General features: G+C 36.1%; 1 protein-coding gene across 1 annotated transcript; it reads right to left on the minus strand.

Annotated features, from left to right (window-relative positions):
* Positions 1-914: 914 nt before the first annotated feature.
* LOC104472210 (AT-rich interactive domain-containing protein 4A-like) lies at positions 915-20,995 on the minus strand (the record flags this gene model as incomplete). Its single annotated transcript, XM_010087789.1, has 10 exons — positions 20,981-20,995; positions 20,659-20,769; positions 18,138-18,203; positions 17,063-17,153; positions 7,785-7,864; positions 7,591-7,685; positions 6,849-6,981; positions 4,886-4,965; positions 2,973-3,049; positions 915-1,081 (listed from the first exon to the last, which is right to left on the minus strand). Coding segments are annotated over exons 1-10 (915 nt in total), but the record flags the coding sequence as incomplete, so codon positions are not given.
* Between the last annotated feature and the right edge of the window lie 1,140 nt (positions 20,996-22,135).

The following is a 22,135-nucleotide window of genomic DNA, read 5'->3' on the forward strand; positions in this document are numbered from 1 at the left end:
CAGGCCGCCTCCGAGCCCCACCGGCCATTCTGCGCGAGGGCTGAGGAAAAACCGCCCGCTGCAGGGGGAGCGCGAGGGGAGCGGGGCTTCACCTTCCTCTGAACGCAAACTTCGCAAACCCCAAACAAACCCCACAACCAAACACCCCCCTTCCCCCCAGTTCCTAAATGTAGCATCAAGGTTAAAAGCAGACAGCGGAAACAAACCAAAATTCTGTCAATACAACGACATGAAGAAACTAACCTTGTGGAAAAGGTGCCACTCAAAATATTCCAATGCAAACAAACATATTTCCATAAATATCACAGAGAAAGGCCACCTGCCTTGCGGTGTTCCCGACCTGCAATGCCAGTGCTCAGAGAAAACCCAACGCTGACAGAAGTCACTCCTGCGCTGCTCTGCAGTAGTGTCCTGGGCACCAAACACCTTTCATAGGCACTGGGCATTAGCTCCTACTCTGAGTCAGCCTACTGCTTTTGCTTCAGTACTTTACTTTGTCTTTTTAAAGTCAAACTACTGTGAAAACAAGTTGCTTTTCATATAAGCTGCATATCAAGCACAGAAGATGAACAAAACATTACTTTTATTTAATGTTGCATCACTGCTATTAGGCTCAGCATCAATTTTTTGTTTCTGTCTCTCCTTTTGACCCAGATTCTATCATTCGTCTCTGCCTTGCATTCTTAATTTCTGAGATTTGTCTCCAATTTCTGCACTGGATAACAGGAGGCAATCTGCCACTGCTCACAAATCCCCATAAAGACGCTTGGCGGCAACGGGAAGATGAACAGGTCTGAAAAGACGATGAAGCAAGTAACCTAAGCCCGAGAGTAAAACGTTGGAAAATGCAGGATCTTCAGGCATCCAAGTTATTCAATTATCTGTAAAGAATGACTGAAATCACGCAGACTTACTGCTACTTCTTCAGTTTTCTCTTCTCTCTTTTCCTCCTCTTCATCAGTTTCTGCAGCAGCTCCATCTTCCTCATCGCTGCTAGAGGACTCCAGAATTTCACTGATGTCCATTTTCCAGTTCCGAGGAACACCCTTGGTGTTGAGGAACGTGCTTGCCTCCTGTAGCCCTGCAGAAGAAAGGGCTCTGATTTTACCTCAGCTGAAGTATTGAGTCACAAAGCATTTTTCATTTCCTTTTCACATTCTTGTAAATTACAATGCCAACTTAAACCAAAAATGGAATTAAGTAATAAAATAGATATTTCAGCTTTAAACGCTCAATTTACACACTTCACATTTCAAGACTGTCAGATTTTAAAAATTGAGTATTGGCAATTCCAGGAGTTTCAAGTTGAGACCATCCACTCCACATGCAGCATCCAGTTGTTTTCTAGGCATAGGTCCCCAGGAACATTCCTAAGATTTACACCTATATACATAAACCACACCTATACTTATCCACATATGTTCTGTGCAACTGTCAGCTGTTCTGTTTCTGTATGAAAGAGACAAAAACTGTAATAAAACTATTTTCAAAAGTAAACCCATCACAGTTAGATCAAGTGATCAAGTACCATGATGTACTTTGTTCTTTTCAAAATATCTTCATGTCCTAAAATTTAGATTGCAAAAAAAACCCCCTAAAAAAAATCAAATGTTTTGTTTAAGAGCACTGCCTACAGAGAAGTTACATTAATGTTTGGAATAGAGGGAAAACACACTAATGAGTAAGGGAGTGATGGGATGAGGAGAAGTCATGCTTGTACAATGGGAATGCCTCAAATTCTTTTCCTTGAAGAGGTGCTCCATGGCAGAAACAACAAAGCAAAAACAAACCCAGATAACCCCAAAACATACCCTCCAGATATGATAAAAAACTTCAATAAGGAATCAGAAGAATACCCAAAAGAGGGATATATTGCAATGAACCATTCACAGTGTTGCTGGAGAATAAAAGGCCGCAGTTTTAATAGCTGCTGATAATGTAACGTCCAGAAATTTGTCTAAACTCTTTTTGAAACTGTTAGTACCTTTGCTTCCACAATATTACCTCTTGGCAATGAATGTCACAACCCAATTACACTCTGCATGGAAAAAAAATCCCTTTCTTCAATTTATCTTAAACCTGGCATCTGATCTTTTTTTTGTCTGTTCTAAAGTTCTAATAACTATTTCACAGTACAAGAAGAGAGTATATGGATAATCATTAAGAATTACACGAAGCAATCAAAATCACCTCAAGCTCTCATTTGTGAGTATCATGTTAAATCTTCACTTGTTGAGGAGCTATTCCACACCTTTACTCAAACCAGAGGAACTGCTGTTGTTGGGTAGGGGTTTTTTTTTGTGCCCTTTTTTTTGGGTTTGGGGTTTTTCTTTTTTGTTTTTTTAATAAATATATTTTAAATATTTCTCCTTAACAAATGTTGTGTTTTGAGGTCTGACTGGGAGAAACAACATTACAATTTTAAGAATTATTTTCATTAAAGTGAGAATCTGGCCTTTTACAAGCTCACTGAAAACATGGATTATTGTAGTCACATCATCCACCCATCCATCCAGAACTCAAGGTTCCATAATTCTACTCTTAAATCAAATGTTAATCACAGGCAGGCTGTAGCAATAAAGTTTACACCTTCCTGTCTGGGTATTTTTAATACAAAGAGTAGGAGTTTTGAGCAATAGCACAAAACGTTGGTTTTAGGAGAAGTAAATACATATTCTGTTGTTCAATGAAATTTCAATACTCTGCTTTGAAAATATTTTATTTACCTGCCATGAATTTGGAGAAGATCAAAAGGAAATAAAAATAAAATAAATAACACTTCTACTAGGTTCTAGTTTAATAATAAGGCAGCTATATACAAAGTTTGTCTAACTTACCACATTTTAAATTGTTTGCAAAATATGCAAGAGCAATTATGAGAAATTAACAGGCCATCTTTTATCTGCAAAAGTTAGAAGTACTATTGCAGGAGATTAACTTTCTTTAAACGCCTATAATTTATTCTAATTTACCTTTTTTAGGAGAGGACTCAGATTTTGGTATGTTTTGAACATCTAGTTCTTTAATGTCTTTTCTTGCTACTGAGTAACTGAAAAAGAAAAAGGTTCTGTTGTTATTTTTAAGTCACAGTAAAGCAAGCATTTGACTTAGAAAAACAGCAATTTCTAAAATTTTCAAGATTTATCATTAACTTTCAACATCCTTTCTAACAACTAAATGCATAAGGCATTTGTTACTGTAGGTTCTAATACAAGATTCAAAACCAGTGTAAGTTTCCAATCTTTCTTTGACACTCAGACACTAAAAGAACCCTTATAATTAAACAACTAAGAAAAGTTTGTAAAGCTTCTTTATTTTAAATGTTTAACCTGCACAAATTTGCAAAGGAAAAATACTCTACATAGGCAAAAAACATATTCTAAATTGAAAATATTCACATCAATCAACAGTTGCTACCCAAAATGGCAATCCAGCCAAGATGAAAGAAACAAGCCCTCTATTTTCAAAATGCATTTCTACTAGAACACAACCGCAGTGAAGCCAAATTCACACATCGGCAGATTTTTGTTTTTAAATTACAAAAGTATTCTCACAGTAAAATACATGGAAGTTGCTTTGTTCTGAAGTTATACTGAATATTCAGTTACTGTATTACTACAATAGAAATGCTAACCAACCTGCAAGGAAAGCCTTACAAGTGAGTTATTATAATAAGATTTTTTTTTTCTTCTTTCATTATTTCAGAAAAACTGGAGTAAAACCTCAGAAATTGGAGGCCGCCATTTTCTGAAGTTAAAGCCATAACACTATGGGGGGAAAAAAAGTAAAACAGAGCAGGTCTGCATGCTTTTCCAATAACATTCTACCTTCAGTATATAAAGAACCAGACATATCTAGAAGGCTGATGATATACGTCTACATTAAGAGGCCAAAATGAATTTTCAGTTAATTGAAATACATTTCAGTCATCAAGTACTCACACTCAACTCAAAATCATGGCTATTAAAAAATCACAAACTGCTCACTTTGAAAGAAAGAGAGAAGGAGGGGTGACAGCTGGCCTTCGGCAAGGAAGTTTTCAGTTATAATATGTTGATATAATATGCATTAGAAGTCAGGATGAAGAGGAAGAAAAAGCAAAACAGTTTTAAAAAAACAGTATTCATATTCTTTTGAATATATTATTCCTTAAGAAAGACACACAACTCTCTCTCTCCCTTTCTCCCCCTTTTACTCCCCCTTTTGGGGTGGACGGACTAATAGGGTCTGTCTTTCTTTTTGCAGGAATCCTGGTCCAGATTCTGTAAAAATTTTAATTAAACAGTTACTTTACATTCACTGTTTTATTAAAGTAGAATAAATACTTTTGAACTTTGCTGTTTAAACAGCAATGGACATCTGGGCACTGGAGGTAATGAGTCAATCTGATCTCCAAACCACTACAACAGACACCCATAAAGATGTAACAATTAAGACATTAAGGGAAATAATTAGAACCAAAACTCACACTTCAAAGAACAGGAATAATCTAAAGTGTTAACACCTGTTGTTTGGTTTGTTTTTTTTTTTTTTTGTTTTTTTTTTTTTTTTTTTTTAAGTTGTTGATTTTTTTAAATGAAGAAACTTGTTTTGTTTTTTTTGTTTTTGGGGTTTTTTTTTTTTCCCCAAGTTGTTGATTTTTTTAAATGAAGAAATGCCAGAAACTAACGCAATGAACTCTTATCAGTACACAGAATGTAAAGGGGGGCAAGTAAGCACAGCAGAAGTTAGCTGGAAATGGACCATGAATGACAACTGTGTACAACCAACAATACACAAAATTGTACCCTTTCCTTTTGGAAGAAATCATGTCTTCAGAAGCAATACGTAATTAGTTTTGCATTTTTCTCACATATATATCTAAGGAAAGTAAGCTACTACTTACAATTTGGAATCTGCAAAGGATCGAACTAAACACTGGTCCTTTTTCACTGTGACATCATCATTACAGCTGGGAGACACAACCTAAGGTTCAAATAAAACTCTTTAAGCAGAAAAAAAAAAAAGCTGATCTTGAAAGGAAAGAAAGATGGACAGCAGGAAATCTGCTCTTTTCCTGTTTCTTCTATTATAATTTCCATTTCTGAGAAACCTACTCCAATTTCTATTACTAAGGCCAACAATGATAAATTTCAAGAAGCAGTTTACCTCAAACTTTACTTGTTATGTACAAACCAGAAAAGTTTCAATTTCATTTGTAAACTCAAAACTACTCTGGTGGGGTGACATGATGCAATCCTGTTCATTCACTTTTTTTTTTTCCTCTCGTTCATACTAAACGTGTTTAAAGCATCTATTTAAAAAGTCACAGACCCACTTATTTTATATCAGCTTCTCATCTTTGGCATTCAAACTGAGAGGTAGTTTTTTCTTTTTTTTTTTTTTTTTTTTGAGGTGTGGATAATAGAAGCCAGAGTGGACTCCAGTGCATCCTTCCACAGCAGTATCTTCTCTAAGTCTAAAAACATGATACAATTGCATTTGCAGCATTTGTGTTACCACAAACAGAACAAGTTTACATTTTGCTCTAGGTCATAAACAGAAAATGTCAAATGCAGATGAACTCCTGGATCTACCAGGGCTCAGTGGAAGCTGTGCCACCCCATTCAGATGAGTCAGAAGTTTTACCCTAAAAATCAAGATAGGACATTCCTGTTTCTCAGGTAGCAGAGAAGAGAACAGGCACATAGCCTCCAGTAACTTAATCCCCTAGTTAGAACAATCTTAAATTAAAATCTGTCGTTAGTAAAGGGATATACAACAATCAGAACATATACGACAATACCACATTTTAAACTCAGATATAAAACCTGGGTAAGTCAGTGTCAGCTATTCACCCTACAGTACACCATAATATTCTTTTAAGGAAGCGAGGACAACTGACCCATGTAGTTAGTTACCTTTTGATCTTGGATTCACACAGAGAAATAAAATGTTGAACTAAGCTAGAAGTTTGTAACAGCTGAGCTCATTCCAGCTAACCACAAAGACTCAAAATAACGGACTACAGAATATACAGTTAAATAAATAAAAATCTGTAAAAATTAGTATACCAAAGCTGCTTGTTTAATGCTACGATTTTTTTTTAAACAAACAGATCTAATGGATGACAGAAAATGTGTATTCAGCTTCTCTGACAATACCAAAAAGTTTACTAAACAAAGCAACTTTTAATATGCATCCCTGAACTTTTCTGTGCCTATAAAGAATCTGCAAAGTGTCTACTTTTACAGTACAAGTCTACTTGTACTTGAATTTAATATATATTTACTATCAGCAATGGCAATGAACAGCTGCATCCAATACTGACAGTCAAAAACAAGTAACAACCAACTTCTACTGATAGAGTAGCTGGCCATTTCGGTACATGAAAACACGAAACGAGCTCTTATTTCATAAAATTGAAAGTCTAAGGAAAAAGGCAATCATTAAATACAAAAACTCCACTGCAATTAAAATTCATACATCTAGTTGCTCTTAAATTGCCTGGGAGTGCAAGTCCTAACACATCTTATTTCTAGAAGAAAAATACTGTTACATACCAGTCATTTTATGTGCAGTTCTGAAAGACTTAAGAGCCATAAAACTGTAACTTATATACATAAACATTAATATTTGCTCTCCTGTTCTTCATAGATACTGTAGAATATTTGTATTTTTAGCAAATACAAGCAGCAGAGCTTACCCTGACTGTATTGGCAACTTTTCCGTAAAAGTTATGAAGTTTGCAAACCATCCTATATCCAGGAAAACCACTATATGAACAATGTAACAAGGCAGATGACACTCTTGTCTAAAAAGGTATTAGTAGTAGGACACTAGAGATGTCAACATCTTAAACAACTTACCAAAGCGGGATACCAGTCTGCCTTCTCAGAATTACAAGTCACACTCACAACTTTGCCAAGCAATTCATCATTGAGACGCCTTTTATCTTCATCCTCCTCTTCGCTACTTTCTTCTTCCTTTTCATCTTCAGTGCTAAATTATTAAAACATACAGTATTTTAAAGTTTCCAGATGAAGTTAATATTTGAAAGCAAATACAGCTTACAATCAGATCTTTCTTCCTGTTCTGTAAAGCTTCAAAAACAAAATTAGAATGTTAAGAACTGAAATTACTTGAAATACACTTAAATATTAAGTGCACTTACTTAGTAAGAGGAATTTCGTAGAAATTCTTTCCAAGTAGTAGTATTTTACAACAGCATCATGTTGGAATTGGAGGCATGAGTCAGGATTTGATTGTGCACAGACATGAAACAAAGAGAAATGGTCTCTACCCCAGAAACTTAAAAGCACCTATTTTGTGCAGTATAAAGAAGGTTAAAAATTCTACATTTCCTGACACATGAGTTCGTATTATATGGAAGAAGCATAAACATTCTTAAGGTTACTACAAGAAAAACAAACAATCAATTTCATAATACTTCTAACGTGAACACATCTGCAGGAACTGAATTACTTCAGTCCGCAAGCTGTGTACACAGCTCCCATGATAGAGCATTCAGACCATTACAGCTTCAACGATACTGCTTCAGATTTAGCAAAAGACACTAAAGGAAAGGAACAGAGCTCTAACAAAACTCACACAGGAAGAGATGATCTTCTTCCTCTATTAGATTTCTTCCCAATAACTGGAGTTCCAAAGTGCTCTGGATTGGTTAGTGGCAGTTGATCAAGTGTCTAAATGGAAAAAGAGGAAACAAAATTAGTTTGCAATTTCTTATTATTTAAAAAAAAAAAAGCTACTTAGTTTTCATTGTATGTCCATCAGAGTCTTACCTCACTTTCAGCAAAGTGCCTTTCTCCCTTCAAGCATAATGAAGTTCGTCTCAAGGTCCTTTCATCACCATCATCAAAAACTAGTATGAAGCCAAGAAAACATGTTGGCACAAGATGATCAGATCTCTTTCCGAAGCTGACAAATCTACTATTTATCTCACAACTTAGAATATTCTCTAAAACATTACTTTGAAGACCTCCATTTAAATGTTTCTTTACTTCACAAGCAAAATGAAGGGTGGTATTCAAGATCGATTTTCACACAGAGATTCAAGCCATTATAAAGTAAGGCTTTTGGATGCAATAGTCTCAGTCTAATTTAGATATCCTTCTTACCAATCCACTGCACATTTCAGACTATAACTACTGGCTGCATACCAGCTACTATTATCTAACAATCCTAAGGTTTTGTTTGGTTTGGGGTTTTTTTTGACCCTGTCCATTTATGATCCCTTACTCATGCTACCTTTTTATCCTCTCTCTTGCTACAAACAACCCCAAAAAAAGGACAAGCGAATGGAAAGAAAAACAAGCATATGACAGTTTTTGCTGCACTATCAATACTGCACTACCAACAGACGGGGAGTAGTGGAAACTTGCAAGAGTAAGTCTGACCAATTAATAAAGAATACTTAATAGATATTCTTAAAACTCACATATAAGTGACATGGAAGTTCCATCAACACACAGCTGAAGAAGTCTAGAATGCTGTAAGACTTTGCCCAAGAAAGATCTACTCTTTAGTCAGTTTAAATAAGAACTTTCCACAAAAATGTGCTTGAAGAGAAGGAAAGAAAAGTTACTAGTGTTCCCCCCCCTCCCACCACCTGGTTTAGATCCCACGGTCCGAGCCATGTGAGCAGGCCCTTTTCAAAGAGCAGAGACCAGGTGGCTGCAGTCTGGCATTCCAGTAAGGTAAAAGTTTATTTGTATGGGTCAAAGTGCAAAATACTACTCTACACTTAAACCACTTGAAACATGATTTGTCCAGTAGGGAACTTACAAAAAAAAAAAAAAAACCAAAAAAAAAAATTCAACAGTGTTGTGCATATCAGTATGATAATTTTGGCATACTTCTATTAAAAAAAAAAAATCTCTTGAGCTAGTATGAATATCAAATATACGTGTATGTTAGCAAAACCAGATTGGTTGCAGCAAGAAAAGCCCTTATTTTCTTTGTCAAATAACTAGAACAGTCAAATTCTCATAATCTTAGATTAAAATCATAGACTGCAATAATAAATATATAAAAAGGTATGAATATAAACTTAATTAAGCTTGATAAGATAAGCTTTAAGGTTCCTCCATCTTCAGAGCAGAGATACTGCAGTGGTATGCTCCACTGCTGAATTGTCTTAATGTCCTCTGTTCTAATACTTGTACACACAAAGCAACTAACTTTTTCCCCTCCAAAAACCTAATATTTTAAGAACAGCAAATACCTATGTGCCTAACTGGCTACACTAGTTAACAATATTTTCAAAACTTTTAAAATATAAATACCAGTAAGACCTGTCAACTCCAAAGTCAGTACGTTACTCTCAAAATCTAGTTCAGTTACAGCTCAAGGAAGCCACCGCCGGGACACTTCGCACCAACTGGGAAAACAAAGCATGAGCCCTTCCCCTCTGCATTACGCCGCACTGGTATCCATTGATCAGGTAAGTGCCAAGATCAGGGTGCTCAAGAAGTATAGACCTTTCTTAAACTAAGTAGGCCTTGTGGTTTCCATCTCACTTTTAAGAAAATTCCGCTTCGCCAAAAGTACCGCTTATATTACTGCCGCTCTATGCATGACTTTTTAATGCTAGCCCTAGAAGCTTTAAGAAAATGTCTTTTCAATGTCCAGTATCACAAATTAAGGATTTCAGAACTATAAGCAGCAGGGCAGATGGCATGTTTTTCAGCTACGAAATACTTGGATACTATGACAGCAGCCATGTCAGAAGAACCTAATGCAGTCTTAGAATATGTTTAAACTGCAAATTCATTCCTCTTTTTAACCTCATCCAGAAGTGAGACTGTTTAACTCTAGTTAAAATGCCTAGTGCTAACAAATGGACAAAAGCTGTTAAAACTAATGTTGAATAACTTGTATTAATTAATCATTCCTTTAATACCTTATTGTTACAACTCCAAATTCTCCAAAAGCAGAAATTCTAGAGGTTGTATTCCATACGAAAGAACTTACTGAACAGTATCAGCTGTGTTAGAGAGGGAAGGAAACAGGAACAGAAGACAGGCAGATATCTCCCTATACACATGTAAATGTACTCAAAAGATGTGTTTACAGTACCACAATATTGATCTTAGAAGAGGAACTTACAATCCTGTGCTTCCAAAGAAACAAGTATGAAAAAGCAGAAGCCCTTTAAGTACTGCCATTGCCTAATCTTGTAGTGGGCATATACTTGTTGGGGAAACAGTGTACCAGCGACAACTTCAGTAAATACTTCTGGAAAAAGAATGATACATCCTAGCCAGGAAGCTATATGCTACTACTTAAGAGTCAATATAACAAAGTAGGAATGACAGAAATAAAAGCAATGTTTCCGCTGGCCAGAGGCCTTTCTTCCAAATACGTTGCTTCGTGACAAACACTGACAGAAGGGGAAAAGAAGATGACTAAGCAGCACAACCTGGAGCAACAGTCTCTGTTATAAGGCTTGTTCTAGTCCCAAGAATGGAGTTCAATATGCTCCATAGAGAGGATATTTAAACTGTGAAAATAAAATGGAAATTTTCAGAATTTCACTGCATCCCAACCTTGTCAATAATAACAGGAAAGAAACAGAACTGATTTTTTTTGCTTTTGTGGAAGCCTAGGCAAGCCAAAGCTATGACAGAAAAACAAAGCTTCCCAGTGGGTATCAATGCAACACTTCCCAAAAGTTAGAAAAACTCTTTTGATTAAAAATTGAATAGCTCAAAAATGCACTAAACAGTGCAACTTTCAACTCACTATTGATGAGCAGGTATCTTCCATTCCCTGTCTGTTGCAGGCCCGTATGTGCCATTAACAAAACTAATTCTAGCCCTGTCCTCACAAAAACACTGCCCAACATTGATTGTTATTTATTTAAGAAATATTAATAAGCCGACTAATCAAAATAATTTTTAGGAACTGTGAAGAAACGTGCTACAAAATACTGCAGACCAGTTTAACTACATCTTGTTATAAATATCCCTAAAATTAAAAAAAAAAAAAAATTAAAAAAAAGCCCTCATAATAGTTACGATAGTACTTACACCCAGAGCAATCAGTGTTACCAGAACAAGGCAGTCCTGTAACAGACAAGTGAATAGGGAAAACAACCCTCAAGGCTGCATCCGCTTGCTAACTTCAAATCCAACAAGCTATTGTTACTCTTGCCGCCCACAGGAGAGATTCTATACTGCACAGCAAGTCTACATTTTTTTCTCATTCCCCATCCCATTCGGAAACTTTTAAATCTATCAAGACAATGAAAATATGTACCAAGAACTAAAAACCGCTCCAGCATCACTATGCACACTTAGTTATTTTCACTAGCTGCTTGACAAATAATAATTTGTGAGCTATCTGAGATGCTATCCATGAATGTCTTGATGAACGTGTGCAGGTTTTGCAGATTTTTGTTTTTCAGCTGTGGAAACAAAACAGGAAGTACCAAGGGTCATGCAACATTTCTGGAATGACCCTGTAGACAAGGACTGTACTAACAACCGATTCATCACTGCAAGAGCAAGATATTGCAGTGTATTGTGCTACCGGAGAGACTACAGAGCTCAATTAAAAAAAATAAATAAAAATTAAATGAGCTTCAATTCCTCTACAGAAATGCGTATGAAATTTCACTGGAAACACAGAAGTGTGACCTTTGAGTCTACCCATAGAAGACTACTACCTTACAAAACCCTGCTGTCTGAAAAGGCTTTTTCTGAGATGTTACAGTAACCTTACTATTGTTACATATAAATAGATCAGAGAAAAAAACTCTACCTCCTCGCTTTCCAAAAATCGTACACTGTATTTTTTAACACAGTCCACATTGTAACAAAGCTGGTTTTATAACCAAAGGCTCTATCCCATTGATTTGTAACAAGGTTCAGATAATACTTTTTCACCATCACATCTGCTCCTCTACCTACATGCTGCCTAAACACACAGAAGTTCAAAATGCAGTGCTATTCTTTTCTTCTAGATTCTCCAGAAAGCAATCAACACAGCTATCGCACAGTTTCTACGTGCCACAGGTGCACTTAAACAACGATATGTCCCATGGAAGGATGCCAGGGAAACTCAGGGTTTCCTCAAAATCCACCCAAGCAACATGTTGAAGACGAAAAGAACAAATTTCTGGTGAGTCAGGGTGGTATGAAGCACCAGTAAAGTGGAGGCAACTGGATAGTTCCCTTGCCACACTTGTGGTTTTGGATTCCTGGATGACACATGCACAGGTCAAAGATGAAGTGATGCTTCTGGGATGTAGAACTCAACAGGATGCTGGGAAGAACTGGTCAAACCAGCCACACAAACATAACTAGCACCTTGCACATAATACAACACGTGTCCTGTTCAAGTTGTAAAAAGACAACTGACAAGCCTCTGGCATGGACAAAATCAACCAACTGGGGTGGCACTGATCACTTTTATCACCCTTCCTTCATAAAGGAATAAGACATGTTAGGAGCTTAAAGTTGTAGTGGAGCTAGGACCAAGCCAATTTTTCCGGTTAGCATAGATATCTTCACAAAGCAGTAGAAAAGGAAAGCCTCTTTTAAAAATAGAAAAATGTGTCTATAAATGATCCTGTCAGCAACCCTGCTCCTGAAAGTCCTAGGACATCTCTGTTGGTTCATTTTCTGCTATTCTCAGAATTAAGAACGGGAATTTTCAGAATCCATGCAACATGAAAGACGACTAGAAGCAAATAACCTAATACCTTCCATTTCTGTCACCTGCCCTCCTAAATGCAGTACTCCATAGCAAAGCATCTGGTGGCTGAGATTATACATCATTTCCAGAACAACTCACGCAGACTACCCAAAACTTCACTTGCAGGAGGATGAACACTCAGGTATCTAACTCCTCCCAGCGCACCCTCTCTCAGCATTCCCTGCAAGCTACCACACTGACTGCGTGAGAGGAGGAAGTTACCCCCACGTGAGGTCGGAGAGCAGCACACGCAGAGGTATGGGGCTCACAGAGGTGTCTCAGAAGCGGCGTCTGGCTCACAGCACAGCCAAAGCTGGGCCATGTCGATGTACAACACTGTACTAGAGCCAAAAAGGAAAAACTCTTTTGGCTCTGCAGACTCACGCAATGTTGAAAAAAAAAATGAGAAAAATTCTTTGCTATTTATGTTAAAATATTCTGCCATTTTGTAACTTTTAAAAGGAATAAAGGCATGTCTTCTCTTACATAGAAGAACTACATGAAGCTTGAAATGCGTAATTCTCAAAAAATAAAGTTTCACATTCCCTTTCACCCTGAACAGTACGTAAAGCCCTACTGTTGACAGCAAGGTCTGCTAGAAACTGCAAATGCCTCTCACTATTTTGTTTTGGTTTTTTTTTTTTGCTCCCTATTCCCTACTCATTTCAGAGGAAAACTCATGAAAGTTAATACATGTTTTCTCTTTCTCTCTTTAGAAAACCTTTCCATGATCTTATCTAGCAAAATACAAGGCACAAGACTCAATGAATATGATCTATTTTTTTCCTTTTGTTTAAAGTTGTAGATATGGTTAAATCAAATACAGTTAACAAGAGATCTAAGCACACGCAGATTACTGACCCGAGTTTTGTCAAAAGAGAGATGACACTTTTGACGGGGCAATAAAAAAGGCTGTTCTAACAGGAATTCTTTGGATGCTTGCTCAACCGAAATACTTTTTCTCACTTTTATATAAATATTATATCGCTTCTAGTTCCGTACAGAAGTGATACGGAAGTGTTTCCTTAAAGAACATATACATAAGGATTTCTGTTTTCTGAAATTCTGGTAATGCCTGTAAGATTGCAGAGAACGTGAAAAAACGAAAATACAGCTACGCACTTTGTAAAGTGGGGTCTGGGTTTTGTTTTGTTTTTTTTTACTCATTTCAGACATTACATTAGGATTTACCTGAAGCATTTTACAAGTTAACAGAGAATCAGGTGGATGGTCCATTAAGTAAGCCATAATTCACACACGGCTCAGGTAAAAGCAGATCTGATAGACTGCTCTAGTACTATGCAATTATCACCTAGCAATATATTCAGAACTTCAAAACCATCAGTGCAGCACTTTAAAATTTGTAAATTAAATAAATTCTTTTTAAATAATTGCATTTTAAAGATTAAAACATCCAACTGAGCCATCTGTTATCCAAAGAACTTAAACCGCTACCACTGTCATCGCACTTTAGATGCAACTGAGCAGATAAGAGGGCCAACTTGTGCAACGGTATTTTCCAGACATCGTTAAACTTTCACTCCAAACAGCTTTTGTTTCCTCACCTACTTATACTGAAAAGCTGAGTTTCAAAGGTAATTTAAAAAGTATTTCCAAATTCAATTGAAAATTTCAATACGACTAAACGGCTACAGTAACATTATTATGTAAAAATAGGGGAAAAGTGATTCCCTGGCAGCAACAATAAAAATAAATTCTTATTTATTTTGGGTACATGAACACCACTAATAGACAGGAGGATACTATTAAAATAGGCTAACTGACCATCTTTGTGGCTCTTTCATTATGTTGGTGGCAAAGTCACCTACTACAGCAAATTCAACATAGGATTTCTACTGGTTTAACTTACTGAACAAAGCAAAGTTGTTTCAGCTGACTTTTTCTCTTTCTTTAGATATCAATCAGAAATAGGGAACCTGATTTGCAAAAGTGAACATCATCACTTCTCACTGGACATACATACAGTTTGTTTTGGTAGATTTTTTAGGTTTCCCTATCCATATCAGTTTACTTTTAGATTACCGAGAAAGACCTGCTATGTAACACATAAAATAAATAGCACAGGGAAAGCACACACTACCGAAACACAAGCTTTCCCTTGTGCTTTCCATCTCAAGCCTGACCACATTCAGGAAGACATTCTGAAAACTCGAAGGCTGCTTAATCTACTTCCCTTTCAACTCTTTAGTTCTGACTGAATCAGTCAATAGGACTGTGAAGTAATACTGCCCACCATCTATTAAAAAGGAACCAATCCAATGGTCTGCTGCACAGCAACATAAACACAGACCTAGTATCTAGCCCAAACTTCCCATAAAGATACAATGGAAGCAGCAGGCTAAAGGTAAGGCTTATTTTTCACACGTCAGTGTTTCTGTACTCAATCTAGAGCATTTTCCCAATTTTAAAAGTAAAATAACCATTTTTTTTAAGACACAAACTTCATGATCTGCTTACTTTGGTCAATGTTACCTGTGCTTTCGACACCAGTATGCACGCCACCACATACAACTCACAAAAACATTCGTAAGATCTAAATACATTTCAACTGTATTTTCATAGTTACAGGTATATATACTCTGCCTGCCACATTACAGTACCGCATGTTAACTTACCATAAGATTACCTAAATCCCCTACACACTCCCTGTTCCACTATTTTCACAAAATCCTAGCAGTCTTTATATAGTTGCATATGGAAAACTTGAGAGTATATGTTCTCTATTCTGCCTGTCTTCACTGGGAAAGAAAATTACAATAATAAATTAATCCATTGGCTCAAATTTCTGAGGAACTACACTTTAACAAATGTATAAAGCAAAAATCATGCATGATTTAACTCTTATGGTATTGTGGATAGTTCAATAGCTTGTTAAATATAAACAACAATCCACTAATACAGGGCAGAGCATGTATTCACAGTTCAAATTATCTGCTCATCAAGTGAGGATTTTTGGCAGAAGTGTACTGCTCCAGAGAAAAAAAGGAAAAAAGAAAGCAGGTAAAACTCACCCCCAAAACAAGGGATTTAAAGTTCTTCTGTCAAATGTAAGAAGACAGAGAAATTTGTTTGTTTTATCAATTAATAGCTTAAAGCCTTTTTTAATCACTAAAGCAGAAATATGTAGGGTTGGTTTACTGATCTAAATCTGGTCCAAATTCCAACAGAATTAGATAAAAGTGCTACTTTAAAATAAGAGTTTTAAAATTGAAATCCTAACTCATAAACTGTAAAATTATTGGTGCAAGACTGTGTTTCTTATCTCTTCTGTATCAGAATGGTGAACTTCTAAATCAATATAAAGCAAAGTTGAAGGTCCAGTATTGTTCTTTGAGTATGTCACATAATAGTACTAAACCAAGTCAATTTTAGATGTTCTGCACTCCAAAATAATCCTGCTTTTCCTCCCTGACCTGACATACACTACAATTTTACAGCTAAATCTACAATTTTACAGCAACGTTGTAATCTTGAAGAAAAATGCAAAGAGCAGTGAGCTTTGTCAGCTGGCAAGTCAACTGGCTTATATGTAAAGCATGTAATAACAGTAATAATCATAATGTGATAAGTCTTTCCGAACTATTGCAGTGAGGGCCTTATCCTGATCCCACCAAAGACTATATAACCTGACCTACTGCAATGGAAAAGTTGGATTACTAAGAGTATCTTCTTTATATCTTAAAAAGGGGGTTACTGAACCAAAATAATTGACACTTCATGTATGAGGACTCCCCAAAGAGTAGGAAAGAATAGGATGTAAAGCTGAACACATTCAGTACACAAGGCAGCTAGTAAGAAACACTTTAAATTTACAAGTACTAATCTCAAAAGCAATGCCTAAGAGTAGCATGTACAGGACAACTAAGAGGAGTACATTCCCTCCACACTACTCTTAGTGAATATAATGCTCCACTGCTCTAAGAAAGTTGGGCAAAAAATGACAGGTGCTTGCAAAGCTCTCTGATTCAAACACTGTGGTTTTTTATTTGCTTATTTAGTATTACATGAATGTTGCTGGGTTTTGTCATTCTACTGTTAAAGCTGTTTCAGAAAAAACTTCCAGCGAGTGAAACTGACATCAGTCTCCATACATTGTGTCAAATAAAACTTGATTGTTCTGCCCTGCAATTACCTGTGCAACAGCCTCCCTGAACATAAAATACTTATTATCTTATTTTAAATGGGAAAGGAAATAAGACTCGGAAGACTTTAAAAAGTCCCCTCCAAAATATATCTCAGATCTTACAATACAAGATACAATTACTTACGTTATCACCTATAATTAGAAATATATTGTCCAAAGATTAGAGACCATAAATGAAAGCACGTGGCTACTCACCTACAGTATACCAACTAGCATCTGTCAACTTGCTGATAACAGCTTCTTGAAAAGATCCATCGGGCATTTTGGTTTCAACCATTGCACCAACCTGCAAAAAGGGTTATCTCACAGTTACATGTAATCATATAATGGAGTAAAACACATGTAAGCATTAATTCTTACACCAAGCTAGATTTATTTTTTTTAAAGACTCATTTTAAAAGACTCAGCTAAATGTTACTATGTAAAATGTAGCTACTTAGCTGGTAAGAACAAAGGTCCTTGAACATGAAGACTGAACTGCAAGTAGACAGCAAAGCAGTAAGAAACTTGAACATCTGATTTCAGCATGACTTACATAATTGCAAGAAATAATAGAAGGCTAATGGGAAATAAATATTCAAATATTCAATCAAAGTAATTATTACTTTATTACTGATATGCATGCAATTAATACTGTTTCTTGTACTTTAAACATTGTTATACTGTCAGATAGATCAGAATTTCAGTAGCAGCCTACAACATGCATTGCTGTTCTTGCAGTAATTACAGAAAAAAGACAAAAATACAAAAAATATTATCTCCTCTAAAGAGCTCTATTTACAGCGAGTGTTTTATGATACAGCTATGTATTTTAGGAGACAACTTTTACATATCATAAAAATACAAATCAATACAGATTTCTGCAAATCAATACATATTCCTATATAAAATACATCAACTATTTCAAAATGCAGTTAGAGCAATTGTATTTCCTATTGTCTAACAGGCTTGAACTAAGCTTCATAATCAAGTTCTCAATTACTTGGAAAAAGTTTCAAAGTTTCATTACTTATAAGAAGGTACAAAAATCACTGTGTATGCAAAACTGTTTGCATATAAAGTGTACTACACAGAGAAGCATAAACAGCCTCTAAAAGCTACAAGAGTTAAGACTAACTACTCAGAATCAACCTGACCTAAAGTAATGAGCCTCCTCCTGTTGATTTAAATTCTGTAGAACAGGTACGCGCCTAAACAACATCAAAATTTAGAATTTTACAAATGAACTATGAGTTTACAAAAAAAAAAAAAAGGCATGCAATATACATACTCTTAGAGGTCCTTTCACTTGGTCATCTTGCACTAACTGAGTTGAGTTATCTCCCTTCAGGACCACCTGAAAGATATTAATAATTTTTTTAATACGTATCTTATTTTTAATAGCACACAAAAAAGCATTTATAAATACACAAATCTGTATTTATAAAAATAATAATTTGGAAAAAAAATCTTTATTAATGAAATGGGCTCGAAGATTCTTGAATGCAAACCACTTGGCATAGATGGTTTTACTGACAAGAAGCCCGAAGCATCACACTTAATATTTAATCTGAAACATTATAATTAAAGAACAGGGCAAATCGAACATCAGCCATTCCAAGGCAAAGAAAACACCTTTTGATGTGAGTTTGGACACTGATGCAATCCAGGGCATACCTGGAATTGGGCTTGCACATCAGAAGATTAAGCAGGTTTTTTCTCTCTCTCTACTTCAACTGTAGCACTTTATTAACAACACATTGAGTGCTAAACTACAAGAAAATTAAAAGTTCTCTTTATTAAATATGTATCAAAAAAAATCACCAAACTGACCGCAATACCACCATTTCTGCTACCTTGAACAAGAGAAAGTTTTTATGGTAAAGATGTGAAATCACTACGAGTGTAAAGAAAATAATGGTTAGTAACAGTGTAAATAAACTGTGCTTCTCCCTTTAAAATCCTGTGTTTGAGGAGGTAACACCAACGAGACAGAGTGAATGTGAGCCTATGCAACTTCAATCCAGGAGTCTGCAGAGACTCAGTTTAGAAACATAAAAGAAGAATATTTTAATGTCAGCACTATTTACTGTTTCACTTCCACTTCTTCTAGCAAAAACACCTGTAGTGTTTTAACAAAAAAAACCACGACTCAAAATTCCTATTTCTTTTCAGGAATCAAAAGTTCCAAGAGCTTCCTTGCCACCTATAAAGATGTCCAGTTTTCTAGCTCCCCCAGTTATCCCCCAACCATAGTCTACGCTGGAACTCCATTTATACATACAACACTAGTGGCATGCTAAAATAGTGTTGGTATTAACGCACATTCAGGTTCATAATGCAGTTTATGCAATTTTTATTTAAAATTTTATATCGGCATTGAGATGAATACAGGTTGTTCTGCTACTCAGGAAAAGACGACTGGACTTCTTGGACTCTTTGCACTCTTGGCAAGCCTGCAGCAGTATGCCTACATGCTCTTAATTACAGTAACAGGCTTAGTTTGTTAAAACTTCAATTGTTATCATATAATTGAGATACAGCGACAGGAATTTCCACCAAGTCACGGCAGCCTCATGTACTTCCAAACCTTATGATAGCATAAGATTCTAACAAGAAAAAGATATTCACATCTATTAACAGTCTAAATACTCTATCAGACCAAAATACAGATATATAATCAAGGATGTCAGATCAGGAGGGGCAGCATGCTGCTTCCTACAGAACTTCTCATTAACACAGATTTCAAAGAATATCACAAATTTCTAAAAGTACTCATTAAGAACAGGGAAAAAGACTCCAAGATCTGATTTTTTTTTTCTAATCATGAAAGCACTTTGATAAACGCTGATAAGCTCGTTCTACTTAATCTAAGCATTAAACACACAAAAACTTAGATGTGTAGCTATAAAAAGAAGCTTTCATCTCTATTTGTTAGAGGTCTTTGGATCACTAGTGCCTTATTTACATATGCTGGACGGTAGGCAAGAAAGTAGGAAGTGGGAAGATTTTGACAAATCAACACAGAAGAACAATTTCTGCATTTACTTTGAATTCTTAACTTTTATTTAACTACATTTTACTCTTGTTTTCCCATACTAGGACCAACAACACTACTGTAACATCAAAATAATGACTTTCTTTTTCAGTTGTTTTTGGCATAAGGCCTGTAAATGTGAATTTATGTTACATGCCAGTACTATACCTGTGTAGAAACTCAGCTAAGAGCCAAAGCACACTGCTTCAGAAGCAGCAGATGCTCAAAAACTAGAAAGTGTCATCCTGGACATTTCTAAAACCTGCTCTAAGAAACTTATTATTGCCATATTTTTTGCTTGTATGTTGTTTTATTTTGGCATTGCCTCTGAAGTTCCAAGCTATAAAACTGAGAATGACAGCTGGAATGAAACAGAACTTTTGTATCTGAAGAGGCTGCTCTTATTCCTTATTACTCATGTAAAGCCATAATCCTCTATTTGTGACATCAAAACTGATTGCTGTGAAGCTGATACATTCAAAAACAGAAGACAGCGAAGATCAGGAAAGAAGTAGCAAGAAGAGATAATCTGAAAGCTTGTTCTTGTTCCAGCATCCCCTTAAAAAAAAAACAAAAACCCACCACCATCCCAAAAGGAACAAAATACAAATGAAAACCACCCCAAACCCAACACCAAAATAAGAAAAATGAGATTCAACTGTTCTCTAAAATGCATACAGTAAGGTGATGAACATTTCTTAACCTTCATGACTAGGATCACCTCTGACAGTCCCTGATTGATTTTATAAAATCAGCAACAACCACAGTATAGTACCTTGACTTTCACAAGCCTTTTCACTGTCTTAATCTTGGCCTCACAGAAGGCACCACGGTACTTGGCACTGACATCAGTTCCCACTGTCAGGTAGGCAGGCTCATCTGCTGCCTATTAAGAAACAAAATATAAGAACAAAGTTTAGTTCTTCTTATTTATTTTTACAGCTGCATCATCATTATATATTTAATTTCACATCTAAACTTTTAGACCTATTGATCTTTAAGCAAAAAACAATGTCTGTACTCAGAATTGCAATCAAATCGATCTTTTAAAGGAAAAAAAAACAAACCAAACAAGTTAACAGGAAGTTTTGTTTTACCAGTGATGTCGACATTCCCCCACCCCCCCAATTTTGTCAGCCTGATTACTCTCCCAGAAATATCTTTGAGGATACTGAACAGATATTTGCAACATCTCCTTACAAAAAAGGATAATAATGTATAGGAGTGACTATTCATTCCTATGCAGCACACAAAAGAAAAGTATTCAACTGCAAAAAGGAAGTACAAAAGATAGTTGTCCTTTTTTCAGCTACAAGCAATCCAATTACATAATTATTTAAAACATTTGAGATTGCAATCATCCCAATATTTACAATTAAGTCTATAACATTCTACACATAGGATTTTTCTCCTGATGACTAAAAGGAGACCCCTAGAGAAATTTGCTGTAATCTTTCAAACAGCTGTTAACTAGTACTTTTCCTTCCTGAAATACCTTTAGCAAAGCCTAATTGCTTATGCATTTTAGGAGAGAGAAATATTTCTCGTCGTGTGTTCCTTAATCTGAACTTTATTACCCAACATTTCACTTTATTGTGCTCATAGCAACTAATAAACAAGGAAAGATTACCACATTGAAAATGTCTATAAAGACAGGAAATCAGCACAGAATATTAAATAACTGGCTTTCTATTGGTTTGGGTTTTTTTTTAATTGTTATTATTTCTTCAACTCTGAAGGCAAAAAAAAAAAAAAGGTTTTTTTCTCTTTTGTGAATTATACTGCAATTGTTAAGCCTTTGTACTGAAAAAAAAAAAAAAAAGGGCAACAGCTAAGGCGGGACAAAAGCTGTGGTTTTGCAAACTTGCAATAGCAGCTGCTGATACAGGAAGTATTTAAAGACAGTAGCCCAAAGGACAACAACTCAAAGACGTCGTGAATTTCTTTCAAGACTACTACTGCAGAGATGATAAGAGCTTCGAGCTCACCCACACCTCAGCTGAGGGCAGGAACAGGATTTGCAGCTCGCACCGAAACCCCGGCCAGCACTATCCTACCGCTGCTCAGCCCAGACGTGCGATTAGAAATGAAATCGTCGGAGCAGCGAGCGAGAAGGGGGGAAAGGAGCCATTCCCCGCTCCGGGGTGAGCCTACCTTCATCTTTAAAGGTTATTTGAGGGATTCCAGCTCCGAGACTTCTCCTCCCCGGTTCCACACGTGAAAACACTGCAAAACAAGGCGGGGAGGGGGGG

This window comes from Pterocles gutturalis, unplaced genomic scaffold (assembly GCF_000699245.1).
Source record: "Pterocles gutturalis isolate BGI_N339 unplaced genomic scaffold, ASM69924v1 scaffold31136, whole genome shotgun sequence".
NCBI classification, from domain to species: domain Eukaryota; kingdom Metazoa; phylum Chordata; class Aves; order Pterocliformes; family Pteroclidae; genus Pterocles; species Pterocles gutturalis.